The following is a 17,375-nucleotide window of genomic DNA, read 5'->3' as shown; positions in this document are numbered from 1 at the left end:
AATATTAAAGTAATGAAACAACATGTCAGATAGATACAGAACTCTACATGGTGCAAACATTTTATAACAAACATTTGGTTTTAAAATAAATCATTTACTACTTGTAATGATATAATGGCACAAAATTAAGTATCTTTATTTTCCTAAAAAATTCGAGAATTTACCTAATTGTTGGAAGACTGTTTTTCAGGGAAAGATTTTCAGTTATATGTCTTATGATAAAATATTGGGAGGATCTAATTTGTATCTAGTGTAGACTAAATTATATTCTAATATGACGTCCTTATTACGCTTTGTTAACAAAGCCGTCTTCTACTGAGCACAAAAAATATGTTTGACACATGCGCACTGACTTACTGTTTATATTAACGTTATTTCCATCGTTATCCTTTTAAATATTTACATTTAAGCAGCTAACATAAACTTTTATTATATATTTTTATCAAACAACATATATTTGCCCTGCTCGTAGTTTTTAAACTTATCAAATATGAAATGTAATGTACAGACTCCTCGGGGAGGACACGGGAACAGCCAAACATTCGGGTATTTTCGTATGCTTAGACCTATAAATATATTGTATTCAGTCAGTCTACCAATTGTTTAAATAAATAATTTGTCATGGACACCAGTAAAATAGGGTACTAGTCAGTTTCCCATTTTCTTATTAATAATAATTTATCACTGGAAATGACTAATAGTATTATGCCGATTTCTGAATTTTTTTGTCTGTCTGGCAATAACTGAAATAATGTCAAATGTAATATTTTCAGATTTTAGAAGAAAAAAAATAATTTGGTAAACAATATCCCTGATCTCTGATGCATAGCATTTAACAAAAAAGATCATTAACAATAAACATTTGACTGCGTTTACATATACAAAGAAGCAGATACTTTTCCACATAATGGGAAAGTTTTTTTTAATATTTTTTTAGAAATGAAGCAAAATATAGCATATCAGTATAATTATGGTACTACAAAGTTTTTTGTACCTTAAAAAGACTTTTTATTGTATTTTTTTTTTCATTTTTCATTTTTTTTGCTTTTTATTGTAAGATTGCTGTTTTACGGACATTAATAAAATTGAGAATGGAAATGGGGAATGTGTCAAAGAGACAACAACCCGACCAAATAAAAAACAACAGCAGAGGGTCACCAACAGGTCTTCAATGTAGCGAGAAATTCCCGCACCCGGAGGCGTCCTTCAGCTGGCTCCTAAACAAATATATACTAGTCCAGTGATAATGAACGCCAAACTAATTTCCAAATTGTACACAAGAAACTAAAATTAAAATAATACACGACTAACAAGGCCAGAGGCTCCTGACTTGGGACAGGCGCAAAAATGCGGCGGGGTTAAACATGTTTGTGAGATCTCAACCCTCCCCCTATACCTCTAACCAATGTAGTAAAGTAAACGCATAACAATACGCACATTAAAATTCAGTTCAAGCGAAATCCGAGTCTGATGTCAGAAGATGTAACCAAAGAAAATAAACAAAATGAACCAATAATTGTTTCTATTGATGTAATTATCATAAAATGAAGAAGTTTTAAAAATTCAAATATATTGGTCCCTTTGGTTCTATATTATATGGTACAAAAACAGTAATGGCCATAACAAATGCCATTATAAAAAGACAAATGTATTTAATAAAACAAATATTCTAATTTTAAAGTTAAGAATATTTATAAAAAAGAAAAAAAAAAAAAAATTAGCAACATTTTCTCAACTTCTCAAAACAGCATTCATGCATTCACCTATGTAACATTAAACTTCAACTAAATACTTTTAAACAGGAATGTTTTTATTTATGTGATCTGGTGTTTCCAGCAATGTTGTTATAGTGGGTCTCATTGGGGCCTAAGCGCAACGCAGGATTGCTGATTTTTTGTAAGCGTGACACGTGAAAGTCAAATTATTGTGTCTTGAAAACAGGAAATGAGGTCTAGCGGGACCCGGGAAATGACAAAAAGATGAGAATTGTTTACGTACATAGTGTAAGCGGGATACAGGAATCTGACAAAACAGTAAGTGGGATCCGGGATCGGAACCCCCCAATGAGACCCCTTTATATGTTAAGCTGTAGTTTGAGTGACATATGAGGACATAGAAGGGGTTCTTCATTTCTGTATTCTTTGAATTTTCAGACCATTTTTCTCTATTCTTTATATTATGCCAACATTATTCTCCATTTTTTTACCCATTTTTTCTTTATTCTTTTTTTGTCTGTAGTATATATAATGAATTATGTTCTATATTTGATTGTTGTTTATCAAATCATGCTTTTGTGATTAACAATTGAAAAATATATTAATAATTTGTTTGGCTATGTAGCTTGAAGAAAGTAATTAATGTTTATCTAGCATGTCTAATCTCTTCCTTACAATATGAAATAGAATAGAAAAATGCAAAAACAAAAAAACCTTTTTTTATGGTGGTTATGACATGTATGTCAGTTTGCAAAACCAAAACAATTTTTATATACATATATATTATTTCACATTTGGCATTCCTCATTGTACACCATTCCTTAAATACTGTTGATTCATTTTTTTTTTAAATCTAAAATATATATGGATTGAGGAAAACTTTTATTTTCGTGGATAATTGATTTCATTCTTTTACTAATTTTTTAAGACAAATATAAAGAAAGTTTGTACTTCATTGAATACTTTACTTTGTGGTTATTAATTACAATCTAATACACACAAAAAATAGTACCTTGTGAGTTATAAGGAATCCAAAATAATTAATTACCTTTCACACTGCATTTTTGAGCCTCCTAATGGGGTTGATTTAATACCAGACCGAATATTTCATGATTATTTGAATATTTGAATATCTAGAACTGTAATTTTGATTATTTGATTATCTTGTTTAGAAAAATAATAATTAATTGTGTGATTATATTGACAAACAATTTGTGATTAAGTAAAATTGAGAATGGAAATGGAGAATGTGTCAAAGCGACAACAATCCGACCATAGAGCAAACAACAGCCGAAGGCTACTAATGGGTCTTCAATGTAGCGAGAAGTGATTACTTGGACCTCATTCTTTTTTCTAGACATTTTGCTATAAACAGTGATTTAAAAGATATCAGATTTCTACTGGAATTTTGGCCCCATAAGAAATGCACTTTTGGTCTGGTATTAAAGCATGTTAAGAAGCTCTTCCGATTTTGACTGCAATTTAGGCCGGGTATGAAACCCACACATTTCTACACCATGTCTGGTCAGGAAAACTTGCTTTTGAATTATGTTTATATTCAAATACATAAAGCCTACAAACACTTCCTATGAATTTCATTCCGACTGGATCAGCCATATTCTAGACAGACAATATAAAATAGTTTCAAACATGTTTGAATATAATTTAGATATGTCTCATCTAAAAACATTCCTTTGAATTATGTTTACAATTGTATGTCCAAATACATAAGGACTACAAGTTCCTGCTATGTTCTTCATTCAAAACGGGTAAGTTATATTCTAGACAGACAATATACAAAATATCAAACATGTTTTGAAGATAAATCAAATACGTCAGATCTGGAAACCCTGCTTTGGAATAACTTTGATATCCAAATATGAGAACTTTACTTCAGTGCTGGCTTCTTTCTTCTTATATCTTCACACATTCATACTTAGTGCATTCAATCTTTGTGTATCCTAATATTATCACAATGAAGATAACACACACCAGGAGAAGGATCAGATAAAGTCATATTTGGCCCTGTAAATATTTAAACAAAATCAAATACAACAATATTTAATTCAGAAATTTTAAATTTGCTTTTTTGTTCACTTAAATAAAGGTTTAGGCAATAGTCAAGAGGATTTTTTTTTGGTGTACTATAAAATTAATGCATTTATTTATTTTAGTGAATTCCTGAATACAAATTAATGCATTCATTTATTCTAGTGAATTCCTGAATACAAAATTAATGCATTCATTTATTCTAGTGAATCCCTGAATACAAATTAATGCATTCATTTATTCTAGTGAATCCCTGAATACAAATTAATGCATTCATTTATTCTAGTGAATTCCTGAATACAAATTAATGCATTCATTTATTCTAGTGAATTCCTGAATACAAATATATGCATTCATTTATTCTAGTGAATTCCTGAATACTAAATTAATGCATTCATTTATTCTAGTGAATTCCTGAATACAAATTAATGCATTCATTTATTCTAGTGAATTCCTGAATACAAAATTAATGCATTCATTTATTCTAGTGAATCCCTGAATACAAATTAATGCATTCATTTATTCAAGTGAATCCCTGAATACAAATTAATGCATTCATTTATTCTAGTGAATTCCTGAATACAAATTAATGCATTCATTTATTCTAGTGAATTCTGAATACAAAATTAATGCATTCATTTATTCTAGTAAATTCCTGAATACAAATATATGCATTCATTTATTCCAGTGAATTCCTGAATACAAATTAATGCATTCATTTATTTTAGTAAATCCCTGAATACAAAATTACTGTATTCATTGATTCTAGTAAATCCCTGAATACAAATTAATGCATTCATTTATTCTAGTAAATTCCTGAATACAAATTAATGCATTCATTTATTTTAGTGAATTCCTGAATACAAATATATGCATTCATTTATTCTAGTGAATTCCTGAATACAAATATATGCATTCATTTATTCTAGTAAATTCCTGAATACAAATTAATGCATTCATTTATTCTAGTGAATTCCTGAATACAAATATATGCATTCATTTATTCTTGTGAATTCCTGAATACAAATATATGCATTCATTTATTCTAGTAAATTCCTGAATACAAATTAATGCATTCATTTATTCTAGTGAATTCCTGAATACTAAATTAATGCATTCATTTATTCTAGTGAATTCCTGAATACAAATATATGCATTCATTTATTCCAGTGAATTCCTGAATACTTGCAAAAATTTGAGATCTTATTGACGTGTTTGCAAAAAGTTGTCAAGGAAAATCACTACTGAAATATTGAATGAAAGATATCATTTATTTGGAACCTGTTTATATACTATCACAATTTTATCATTTCTTGGTAATTAATGTATGATCACTATACCATTTCTCTCAAAAATTCAAAACAACATTTATTAGCTTTTTGCTTAGTTTTAGATAAAATTTTGATAAAATAAAGAAAAAATCTTGTTTTTTAATTGTTAGAAAGTCAAAACTATGATAAGTAAAACGTGTCTGGTCAGTGTATCAGTACTTGTATATGAACATGAATAACATTTGAACTTAAAATTAAGTCATTGTAGACTACTAGATGCCCTTAGAATAAACTGTATTATAATGGTAAATAAAAAATTGTAAGTGTAAAAGTCAAATATTTTGCTTAAAACCAGGAAAAAAGTCAGGCGGGACACATAAATTACAAGCACTATTATAACAATAATAAGTGGGATAAATGATTCTTACAAAACAATAATAGGAATTCAGAATCGACCCCCCCTTTTTTTTACAAATGAGACCCCCTGTAGTGTTTTCACATTATTTAATGATTACCTTATATCCCTTCAAATCTCCTTTGAGTCATGTATAGATGTTTACAAGCTATTATAAATGTTAATGTTTTTTACCTCAAAACATACCTTTTCTCCTTTATCAACTAAAATAAAGTTCTCCTGTTTTATTTAAGTGTTTTCTACACACTGGACATTTTCTGTTGCGAGACATTACTTCTGTGGCACACACCATACACAGAGTGTGACCACATGGGTCTAAATATGTATTACGTTCTCTTTCCATACATATACTGCACTGTGGAACCTCAGATTCCTAAAATCAAAATTTGTTGTATATCAAATAATTACACTAGATGTATATTTCATTTTCGCTATTTTACAAAATTTTCTGTTGATCATGCTGACTGGGTTTATATCCTTTCTCAGCAGAGTCGAGCGATATGAACAATTATCGCTAGAAACTAAGGGGCACATGGCGCTGTCAATAAAATTGACATGAAATTGACTTGAAACATACATGATGACACACGTTTCCAGAATAAAGTGCAATGGTAAATTAAACAAAAACTTGATAGTAATTGTGTTTTCATGATCATAGTGAAAAATAATAATTATAAGTAATGAACGCTTCTTTTAGTAATTTCATAAGGTTTTAAAAGCGTTGGTCAACACTAGAACACATACTGAATATGCAATTCATTTGCAACAGAACACTTAAAGTCATAAGAAACCTCAAATTAAAAAAAATAATGCATATGTTTTTTTATAACTCAATGGATAGTTTTCATTATAAAACTTATGTACATATACTTTTTTCTGAAGAAAATTCTTTAATTTGTTCATATTTAGAAGAAGTTTACTTTATTTTAAAAGGAAGCAATTCCCTGACATATTTTCCGTATGCAAAGTGACCTCTCATAAAAATCCGGTGATCGCAATACGCATGGATGTTCTTAAAATAAACTATTATCTGATTGTACATTTTAAACACGTGCTAAATATCCATGCTTTTTTGTTGATTGTTGATAAACAGGTGACAATCGTTAACATTCAGCTTCAAAACACGAACTTTAGTTACCTACGAAATTTATGAGAAAAAAATGAGAAAATTGTGCACAGAAGACTAAGTTTATGATGTTTGTATGCATTGGTTCAAGAATTGGATTAACATTATTTTTCACCGGTCACTCGTTTCATATGACTTTAACAGCTTTCCATTATGGTGTACTTCTATCAATTTTTTTGCCATTTTTTTGACACTTATTTACTGTTCTATGACATTATATCACTGGTGGACAGTTGTCTTATTGGCAATCATACATCATTTTAAATTATAGTACTTATAATACCAACCTTGCCCAAATCTATGACTCGCTGGTTAAGATTTCTGTTCTCTACCTTCAACAAGTTATTCTCATTCTTAACTTTTTCCAATTCTGCAAAGGATGTTTGAAGATTTTTATCTGAGTCTTTATGTCTGAAATTACAAAAAAAACACGTCATTTCCTCTTCAACATCACATTTGAAATGACCTAGCTAGAATTATCAAAAAAATTAGTGGTGGTTCATGTACATGCACTATCTGAAACCATGTCTGATTTTAAACTTTTTTTTCTATGTCTGAATCCATGCTTGAATTGATACTTTTTTACTTTGTCTAAATCTATGCCCGATTTTTACCTTTTTTTCATATGTTTGAACCCATGCCAGATTTACACCTTATTTTTCAACATCGGAATACATGCCTGATTTGAACCATATATTTCTAAGTCTAAAGCCATGCGGATTTGAACCTTATTTTTCTTCTTCTGAATCCATGCCTGATGTTACATATACCCTTACTTTTCTCTGTCTGAATCCATGCCTAAATTTAACCTGTTTTTTTCTTGTCAAGCTTTCATTCAAGTTCTTGATAATGAATTATAATTTGTATATTTTTGTCTTTCAAAGAAGACTTTTTTTAAAACAAACAAAACAATAAAAATAACTTTTTATCGTTTTAAGAATAGCTAAATACATTATTGTATAATATTATTCATGGGTTTCCAAATGTGTTGATTTTAGGGAAAATGGTGAACTATGAATCTATATATTAAACATAGTGCTAATTTCTATATGCTTTTAATGTATGCTCACATAGGAAAAAAACCACTTAATCAAATACCGGTATCCTTGAAAACTTTAATCAATTAAAATTGGTACCCACTAAAATAAAAAAAATCCACACTATTTTTGTCATTATCTTCACATACCTATTTGCAAATTCTCCATATTTTTTCAGCAACTCTTTGTATTTGTTTATTTCTGTTTCCATTGAGTCAATTTTTTTCTTTGATGACTTTTTATACTCTTCAGATGCTCCACATTCTTTCTGAATATCCATCCTAGCTGCTTGTAACTGAGATTCTATTGATTGTCCTTCCACCATAGCTGTCCTTAACCTTTCTGCCAGACTTGAACTTTGATCTCTATACATTTGACTTTCTAATTCTTGTTGAAATAGAGCAGTTTTAATGTTTTCGGTATCTTTATTATTCCTGAAAAACATATATTGTATTTGATGTAAAGTTTTCTTTGACATTATACATGGCAGGGGTGGATCCAGCCAATTTTAAAAGGGGGTTCCTAGCTCAGGACAAAGGGGGGTCCAACTACATGTCCCCATTCAAATGCATTGATTGTCAAAAAAAAAAGGGGGGTTCCAACCCCATGAACACCCCCCTTGGATCTGCCACTGCATGGCATTTTTCCTGTTAGAATAGCATTAATTCTAGGGAAAAATTAGTTATTACAATTAGTGCAATTAAATTCCATGGTTATTATATCAAAAAGAATTTTCATTGATTTTGTGGTAAGGTAAAAATTTAAATAATCAATGAAGTACAAATTTTCTAAAGGTTTGTAACTTTACTTACGAAAAAACCATGATATCATGGATACCAATTATCCAGAAAAATACAAATTTTCCTCAATCCAAAAAAAATGGTATTCACGAAAATAAATGAATCCACAGTAATTTATCCAAAAACTTGTGACATAACAACACTGATAATAACCTCATGTGATATGTTTCATCTTTGGATCCCAAGATTATTTAAAGGTTAATATTGAATATTAAGTAATGCTGCCTTTTTAGATCATGTAGATACTATAGGGTTATTGCATGAATATTGGGGAATATTGTCCCGAGTAGAACTTTATATTGCACGAGCTTGTGAGTGCAATATATGTTCTACGAGGGACAATATTCCCCAATATTCATGCAATAACCCTTTTATTGTATAGCAATATAATATTTGAAAGTAAAAATTGGTTTAAACAAAGATTTTGTCGTTGATGACGTCATGAATTTTGAAGATTTATTGCACTAGTGCAATAATAGAATTCATTGCACGCTAACTTTTGGTTACTTTCTGTTGGAAATATTATATTGCTATACAATAAAGAAAGTTATTGAATTTTTTCTCTACTATTTTGTTATTTTGCAAACTATTCTCTAATCTTAATATTTTAACACATTGAAGAACCCATTGTATTCTATTTTTCCTCTTTTTCTGTTCTCTTTATTTTTTTAACCTCTTTAAATTCTAATCTGTATTTTTGCCCCTTATTCTCTATTCTGTAAACCCCATGCATACCCTCAAGTTAAAACTATTATTAAATAATCCTGTAAATAAATGTCATTACCTGTCCAAAGCCTCCTGACATAATCTCTCTATCTCCAAACATTTCCTTCTGCTGGTGTCTTTTTCTGCATACAATTCTTCTGCATACTGTAGTTTTTCTCGCTGATGTATTTTTTGTTCTATTTTTAGCTGTGCTATCTCATCTAGTAAATTATCCGTTGTACGAGTTTGTCTTTCTATTTGTGATTGTAAGTTTTCCTTTTCATGTTTCAATGAAGTCATGGGAGATAATCGCTGCAGAGTGTTGTCCCTTTCTTGTCGATACATGTCATTTTCTTTCCTGAGACGTGTTATAACTTTTTCCAGTTCCCTGTCTGTTTCTCCTCTGAAATATAAAATGACTTAAAAATGATATCACAAATTCTAAAGCATTATATTCTAAGGGCTATTCCAGAAAAAAATGTAGGGGGGGGTTGGAAGGCAGTTTTTGTCAGCACCCGCCACCCAGACAATTGTAATTGAGAATTATAGTGCATTATAGTGTGAAAAGTTGCTCTGATACCCATCACCCATGTATTATTAATATAATGTGCCTTCCAACCCCCCATACATTTTTTTCTGGAATAGCCCTAAGATTTTTAGTTGGATTTTAAAAAAAAAGTTTATGAATCACTATTACAATGGAAGGAACTTAGATGGATCTCAAAATTTTATGAATCACAATTTGTTCATACATAACAAGGACTGTAGGTTGCACTTTGTAAATACAGCTGTATAAACCACGCCTCTTTTGGGGAGATCTTGAATATTCATAGAAATTTAATTTTGTTTACATACTGGTTCCCAGTTATGCTCTCTGTGTTCCATCTCACAGAGAGATCACTTGGGAATGTTACCAGTAAATATACATGTGCATATTGTTTATATTAAATCTGTCGTAACCCTTCATTCGAGGTAGGAGTAGTTAAGAAAATAAGGGTAAGTTTAAACTCTGCAAAGTTCAGGGCATATAAATGTTGAAAATATGCCGCACAGCCCTATATTTTGACCTTTTAAAAAAAATTGTAGAGCATATAAACTTTCAATTCTAGGAAAAGATTTTTTTCAAAACTTCATAGTAAAAGTGGTACAGTTTTAGTCGTAAAAGGTGTTCCTATGGGAAATTGCATGGTCAATATTTACAGAAATGCAACCTGTACAAGTCCTTGTAATACTGATAAGCTTTGAGACATTAACTATTCTATTAAAAATCTTATCTTGGGAACAATTTCTCCATTTTTATTAGATTCTGAATTTACTAAAGAAAATATCTATTTCTAATGTACATGTACACAGTTTCAACTAGCACAAGTCATTAGTAATCAACCAATCCATTTCGAGACAGTTGACAACATGACAGAAAAGTTAAAATAAAATCTAAATGCAACTGCTATACTTTGGCCATACAACTCAGGAATTTGCCTCTGTTCATATTTTGGTGAATTTTCTTGATTTATATAAATTTGAAGTTATCATGTACATTTTTATAGACCCCCCTATGAACATTTGTAGCAAAATTTCTAATTGTGTTTAAGTTAAACAAAACAATAAATGCAGATCCTTCTACTCCTTACCTTGCACTGCCAGATTGTCCTGTTATTTTTGACAAACATAATAACACAATACCTAACAGTAAAGTGCATACTATAAACAGGGCTCCAGCAAACTGAGATAATATGTAAAAGACAATCAATCCAATCTGAAAAAAAAAGTAATATATAAATATTTGAAATTATATATATATATATATATATGTGGAATAGTCGTCCATAACATGAATAACAAAATGACATAAACATCTTAAGAACAAATATTTTAGCATGCATTTCAGAGTTCGCGAAAAGTGTCAGTCCTCAGGATTTCACCTCCAAAATTTCGCATAGGACTGACACAATTTTAGTATTTTTCAATAGATTAATAGTGAGGACCAGCAGATTTTCTTCAAGGACCACCAGAGGAAAAAAGATTGCGAACTCTGGCATTTAGTTGAACAAAGCAATTTTGGTTGCTTTGGTCAAAATTCCTTAAATGCAGAATTCGAGGACTGTAGATTTGCCTTAAATGTAAAAATGCTTACTGCAGTTTCAAGAAATGTTCCTTACAATAATGCCATAACAATTTTTGCAAAAATAAAATCCTTATAAAATTTTCTGAATATATGTACAATATTCATAAGTTAAAACTGAGTAGTTACTTTTTACAAATATTACAGACCTGTATCAAAATTGTCATAATTAGAAATTTGTTACTTAATTTTGGATTAGGAATAAAGCATACTTGGGAAATTCCTTAAAATATTGAATATGTTGAAGGCTGTTTGATTTATAACTGTCTTAAATCAAGGATCTAGCACTTGATAGCTGATAAGGCATATATCCTGTTTCGTGTAAATTATAGCTAAACGTTTTCTTTTCTTACACATGTTACATAATGTATTATTTACTGTGACAGTGATATTAATAAAAGTATGAAAATTTGAACTTTTAATCTAATGGAAAAAATTCAATGATAAAGATGCTGGCCTTCACTCTCAATCCACCATGCACTCTTTTCCTTCTCAGATTGAAAAAAGAAAGGTTGTTTCTGAGGATCTTAATGCAGTAGTAGTTTTGAGTCCTGAGCAATGAACAAAATATTAATATGCACTGTAGCTAGGATGTCTCTGAGAGGGGTTATTTCTGGTCATGACTTCCTGGGTCCAATGTCATGAATTTCAAAATTTAATCTTAATCTCTTTTTTTATTGTAAATTTTGGTTTGGAAAGGGGAGTGTCATCTGAACCCTCGGATAAAGAGTGTGGCAAATCATCTTTAAGACCAAATAAAAGTTAATGTGTAGCTCCATTTTCAATGTGAAAGGTGGTTTTAAAAAACCCAGATATAGGGTTTAAAGTAGGGTTGGTCAGGAACTGGAACCACACATACATGTATACTTTTGTTTGGTCTTTACCACAAAAAAGTCAATATGGGTATACAGAAAAAAGATTTCCAGAAATGAAGCAAAATATAAAACCATGAAGCAGTTGCTTACTACCATACATCCTCCTTTTAACTTGGGTGATGACAATAAATCAATCATGCTTTTACTTTCCCTTGTACCAGTAGTCTGATAAATTCCATCACCACTCATCTCATCGGTGGCCTTAAACTTCATTTACTTGTTCAGGATACACTCAGATCTGAAACAAAACCAAGTTATACATGTAGTATATAATGCTGCTGATTAAAACCATCATCTTGCAAATCTTCAATACTCACTGGGGTAAAGCTGATGACCGTAACTGCATTCACGGTCATCCCAAGATGTCGGATGAAAAATTAGGTCAGTTTCTGTATTGTCTGTTAAAGTGTTTCTATATCATTTTCTTTACAAATCATATATTGAAACGATGTAAATTTATAAAAGAATCACTCGAAAATCACTAATTACTTCCGAGAAATGTGCATGAAACGGGAAATTCGATTTGAAAAAATCGTTAAGATGACCGTAAATCATAATCAAAATATTTTCAAGATGACCGTAACATAAAACAAGGATGACCGTGATTGGTAAAAAGATGACCGTAACTTGTAAAGGATGACCGTAATTTGTAAAGACTGACTGTAATTTATATAGGACGACTTATAACAATGATAGCAAATTGCATATTTCTCGTAAACAATGAAATATTTATTGATATCGACGTTAAAATTTTAACACAAATTTACAGCGATACGACGAAAATTTGAAGAAACATGAATGTGTCCCTAGTACACGGATGCCTCATCTACACTATCATTTTCTATGTTTAGTGGACTATGAAAATGGGATAAAACTGTAATTTGGCAATTGAATTAAAAAAGACCATTCCATAGGGAAAATGTGTACTAAGTTTCAATTTTATTTAACTTGAAGCTGGACAAACGGACAAACAAACAGACGAACGGACGAACGTACGCACAGACCAGAAAAACATAATGCCAATAAATGGAGCATTAAAAACATTAATAATACATACGAATATTTGGTAATCGAGCCCATGTGTATGGGTCCAGAGGAAGCAGATTAAAATCTTAATTTGTCTTGATATATGCAGGCGGAAACACTTTTGAAATAGAACAAAAGAATCGAAGCTCTGTGTTTATCGAGAAAGCGATAAAAGTTAACTGAAATGTTTGATATAGTAATAGAAACAAATAAAACGACAATTTTCTTATTTTAAAAACACCATTTGCATAAGTTTTCAATGTATCTATTACATAGTAATGCAAAACAATAAGATATCAAGTCGACGACATGGTTCTTATCGGGGCCTTTTATAGCTGACTATGCGGTATGGGCTTTGCTCATTGTTGAAGGCCTTACGCTTACCTATAGTTGTTAATGTTTGTGTCATTTTGGTCTTTTCTGGATAGCTGTCTCATTGGCAATAATACCACATCTTCTTTTTTATATATAGTATCTATAAGTTGGATGTAGAAAATGCATAACCTCCGATTTTTTTTTATCACGGACGGAGAACATATCAATCTTTTAGTTCAGAAATTTTCGTGTCTGCCCTTCCATTATGTGAATCAAGAAAAAATTCCCCAAAACAGGTAACGATTGTATCGAAAAGAGAAAAATTGAGTGCACCTTTTTATGTTAGGGCATGTTTGGGGTGTATATTTTGTCTTTAAAATGTACAAAACAAGAGTATTCTATATAGCATCTCGCTTCAGATTCTATCATTATTATATATCAAAGCTACAGGTTGACTTTATAACGTAAAAAAAAAATGACAGTACGAAAAGATGAAATATATGGTTTTATTGAGATACCTATCTAATGAATCACAAAAACAGAGTAGGTGTGTTCGAATAGCTATTTTTTCTAAAAGTACTTGACGACAGTCTTTTAATTTGGATGATGAAAATGTGTGTGTGATAACTAGGGTTAATAATCTTCAACCACTGAAAATGTTTAGTCTGCCCTTCCACGAAATATTTAATTAGAATTTTTTTAAATGCTTAAGAATTTTCAAAAATTTCATCTGACATCCAAACAGACAATATTTTTAAGTTGAATCAATGCAGACAAGATCATTAACTACTGCTCATTAGCTAGTAGATACATTTGTATTTTAAAATATAACTGACATATAACGATCGATCGTAATGGTGCTATGTGGATAAATTTATCAGTTTCAAGAGCAAAATTGGCAGAACGTCATCCCTACAATGGCTTCCATTTCTACGACTGTGAGCATGAACTGGCGTAATGGGGAGATAATTTTGAAGAAGTAGAATCCTGACTGTATGAATAACATTTCTGTATATATACAAATTGACAACGTTCCGCCTTGTGATACGCTTTTCGTACAATACTATTTTAAGGATCTACTTTGCTGGAGCTCACCTTCACTAGTTTATTCGAATGATATTTTCAAAATATTTCTGTTATTTTATTTGCACGACAAAATGAAAGACGATATAATATCAATGGGTGTACATGCAATTTTTTGGCATTTTTAAAAATGTGTATTTATTATATGTCATTAAAAGGAATCCCAGAAACAAAAAAAAAATCTTTTGTCGAGCAGTTGAAGGCTGTGCACCGCATGTCTTTTGGCAAATTCATTTTGAAAATTGAAACCTCTACTGTAAAAAAAGATACATATGGTAATCTTTGCATTTGAAGCACGTCTTATTTTCTTCTACCTATAGGATAAAACTTTCATATTAATATGTGTATACCAACACGATTAATCATTTGATACAAAAAGATAGTTATATAAATACGGATATTTCTTAGAATTGAGGGTCATCATTTAAAAGTTACGGTCATCATTTACAAATTACGGTCATCTTAAAAGCAGTTACGGTCAGCCTTGTTATGAATCGCTGATTCTGTTACGGTCATCTCGATTGTGATTTACGGTCATCTTGGCGATTTTTTCAAATCGAATTTTCCGTTTCATGCACATTTCTCAGAAGTAATTAGTGATTTCCTAGTGATTCTTTTATAAATTTACATCGTTTCAATGTATGATTTGTAAGGAAAATGATATAGAAACACTTTAACAGACAATACAGAAACTGACCTTGTTTTTCATCCGACATCTTGGGATGACCGTGAATGCAGTTACGGTCATCAGCTTTACCCCAGTGATACTCAAAGATTATGGATGATTTTTCAGTCAAAAGGTACCCAGCAGACACTCAACATGGTTTCTCAGCTACAATCTCAATGAATATTGACAGCCCTGAGACCAGTGTGGCTGAGAAACTTCCTCAAGTTTCAAAAACCATTGATAATCACTTAATTGTCTATGACATGGTTAACAATTTATATTGACAAAGACACAAACTTGTACCCTTAGTTTCTAGTGATAATTTTCAATCTCAAGCAGTAGTGAGAATCATGACATGAGAAATTATCGCAAAGAAAAAATCATAGAAAAGCTGCACAAATAATTTGCAATGAACTTTTTCACTTCTTACAGTGAGTCCCCAAAAAGGGGGAAGGGGGGGGGGTTCCATGCCCCAAATACATATGAACATAGATGTATAGAACTGTTCGCTGTTATGTCATCTTCGCTAGCCAAGGGTTACGATTCATTCCCCTAGCGAAGATTGATGTTTGTATACTATTTGCCTGGGTATTTATAACTGTTGCACAACATTTTGTTACCGGTAAAAAAGTGTTCTTCAAAATTACATGACTACCTATAAAGTCTTTTTACCTATTATGTTTTCACCAAATATTGTACTACAAGAAACCATTTTTGTCTTGACAGCAAACAGTGCAAGTTGGAAAACCTGCTGCTGAACTGAAAGTGGAAATCGTTTTCAGAAAATGAAAACGGAAGTATTCATTCGTGTTGAATTTACTAAACCGATTCCGTGCAGATCTAACATTCCGGAATTCGATGGAATTATTCAAATTATAGTGTAAATATATTCCTACTTGTATGGTGGTGGGTTTTGTTTTACATGCCTTAACGGTGTGGTTGTCCTACAAAGGATGTGAAGATTTGGAAGAAGAAGAAGAAGATCCATCGGTGATTTCTGGACTTTGAAAAAGAGTAAATGTCTTTTATATCATGTTTAGCAGATTGAGACATCAAGACAGACTTACATAAGTACATATAGATGTATAGAAGAAGAAGATGCTTTATTTCTATCAAATTGGATCACAAGGAACATAATATGGAATTTTAAATCCTCAATGGCAATTAACTTTGTACTTGTTTGGCTTTATAAATATTTTGATATGAGCGTCACTGATGAGTCTTATGTAGACTGGCGTACTAAATAATAATTTTTGATAACTATATAATATCATAATAATATTATTTTTACAAATATAATAAACATTAAATCGAGTAACAGGCAATACTGTACTGTACAGTGGCGGATCCAGAACTTTTCCTAAAAGGGGGGGGGTGGGGCTGACTGACCTAAAAGGGGGGGGGCGCCCGCTCCAGTCATGCTTCAGTGATTCCCTATATAATCAACCAAATTTTTCACACGAAAGGGCGGGCCCGGCCCCCAGGCCCCCCTAGATCCGCCTATGCTGTACAGTATACATTGTTTAAATACAAACACAAATATTATGAGTTTGAATATATTAATTCGTATATATATATAGGAGTATACATAAAACCTTCGTCTCAGGCACATTTGCATATAAAAAATAAAACGTTTACCATAATGTTCCAAATATCTTCTTCACGTCGTTGGTTATTATACACTCTGAGTCCGATATAAGCCATATAAAAGATTAGAATACTGAGCTGCTTTGGAGCAACAACAGAACTTTAATAACTAGAACTCACGGACAAAGTTATTATCATCCAAATCGTATCAAGCAGTAGTACTGCACCATCGGGAATTGATAATCCTAGCGGCACAACAACACGTTTGCGGCCCATCGACGTGTTAATGAAAAGCAGATATTATAGATGCCATATATTATATCCGCAGTGTTAAAATTATCGTTATGTTAAGCCCCAGTCCCACTAGACCACGATCGCACCACGCTCACCGCGATCAAAAATAAATTTAGATCGTGGTGAGGTCGCGGTATGAGCGGCATGAAAATGTAAAGTTTCGTTGCTTTCACGATGCTACGTCCTCATTACGCTTCTACAACGATCCCGCTACGATTATACCACGTTCTCACCGCGCTTAATCTGCGACCTAACTACGCTTATCAAGATCTTTCTACGCTCGTCACG

General features: G+C 31.4%; 1 protein-coding gene across 3 annotated transcripts; it reads right to left on the bottom strand.

Moving 5' to 3' along the window:
- Positions 1-2,157: 2,157 nt before the first annotated feature.
- On the bottom strand, positions 2,158-16,009 carry LOC139503651 (uncharacterized). 3 transcript variants are annotated; one of them, XM_071293473.1, is made up of 9 exons: positions 15,879-16,009; positions 12,206-12,353; positions 10,750-10,874; positions 9,198-9,521; positions 7,763-8,047; positions 6,864-6,987; positions 5,637-5,823; positions 2,632-3,740; positions 2,158-2,543 (listed from the first exon to the last, which is right to left on the bottom strand). In XM_071293473.1, the coding sequence occupies exons 2-7, from the start codon at positions 12,326-12,328 to the stop codon at positions 5,650-5,652; spliced, it is 1,155 nt and encodes a 384-aa protein (XP_071149574.1). In that variant the 5' UTR covers positions 12,329-12,353; positions 15,879-16,009; the 3' UTR covers positions 2,158-2,543; positions 2,632-3,740; positions 5,637-5,649. The 3 variants fall into 3 exon arrangements, with proteins under 3 accessions (XP_071149574.1, XP_071149576.1, XP_071149575.1); XM_071293475.1 differs by having other exon boundaries at positions 5,625-5,823; positions 15,862-15,993; XM_071293474.1 differs by having other exon boundaries at positions 15,862-15,993.
- Between the last annotated feature and the right edge of the window lie 1,366 nt (positions 16,010-17,375).

This window comes from Mytilus edulis, chromosome 14, assembly GCF_963676685.1.
Source record: "Mytilus edulis chromosome 14, xbMytEdul2.2, whole genome shotgun sequence".
Classification (NCBI taxonomy): domain Eukaryota; kingdom Metazoa; phylum Mollusca; class Bivalvia; order Mytilida; family Mytilidae; genus Mytilus; species Mytilus edulis.
This window is presented reverse-complemented; position numbering and strand designations above follow the sequence as displayed.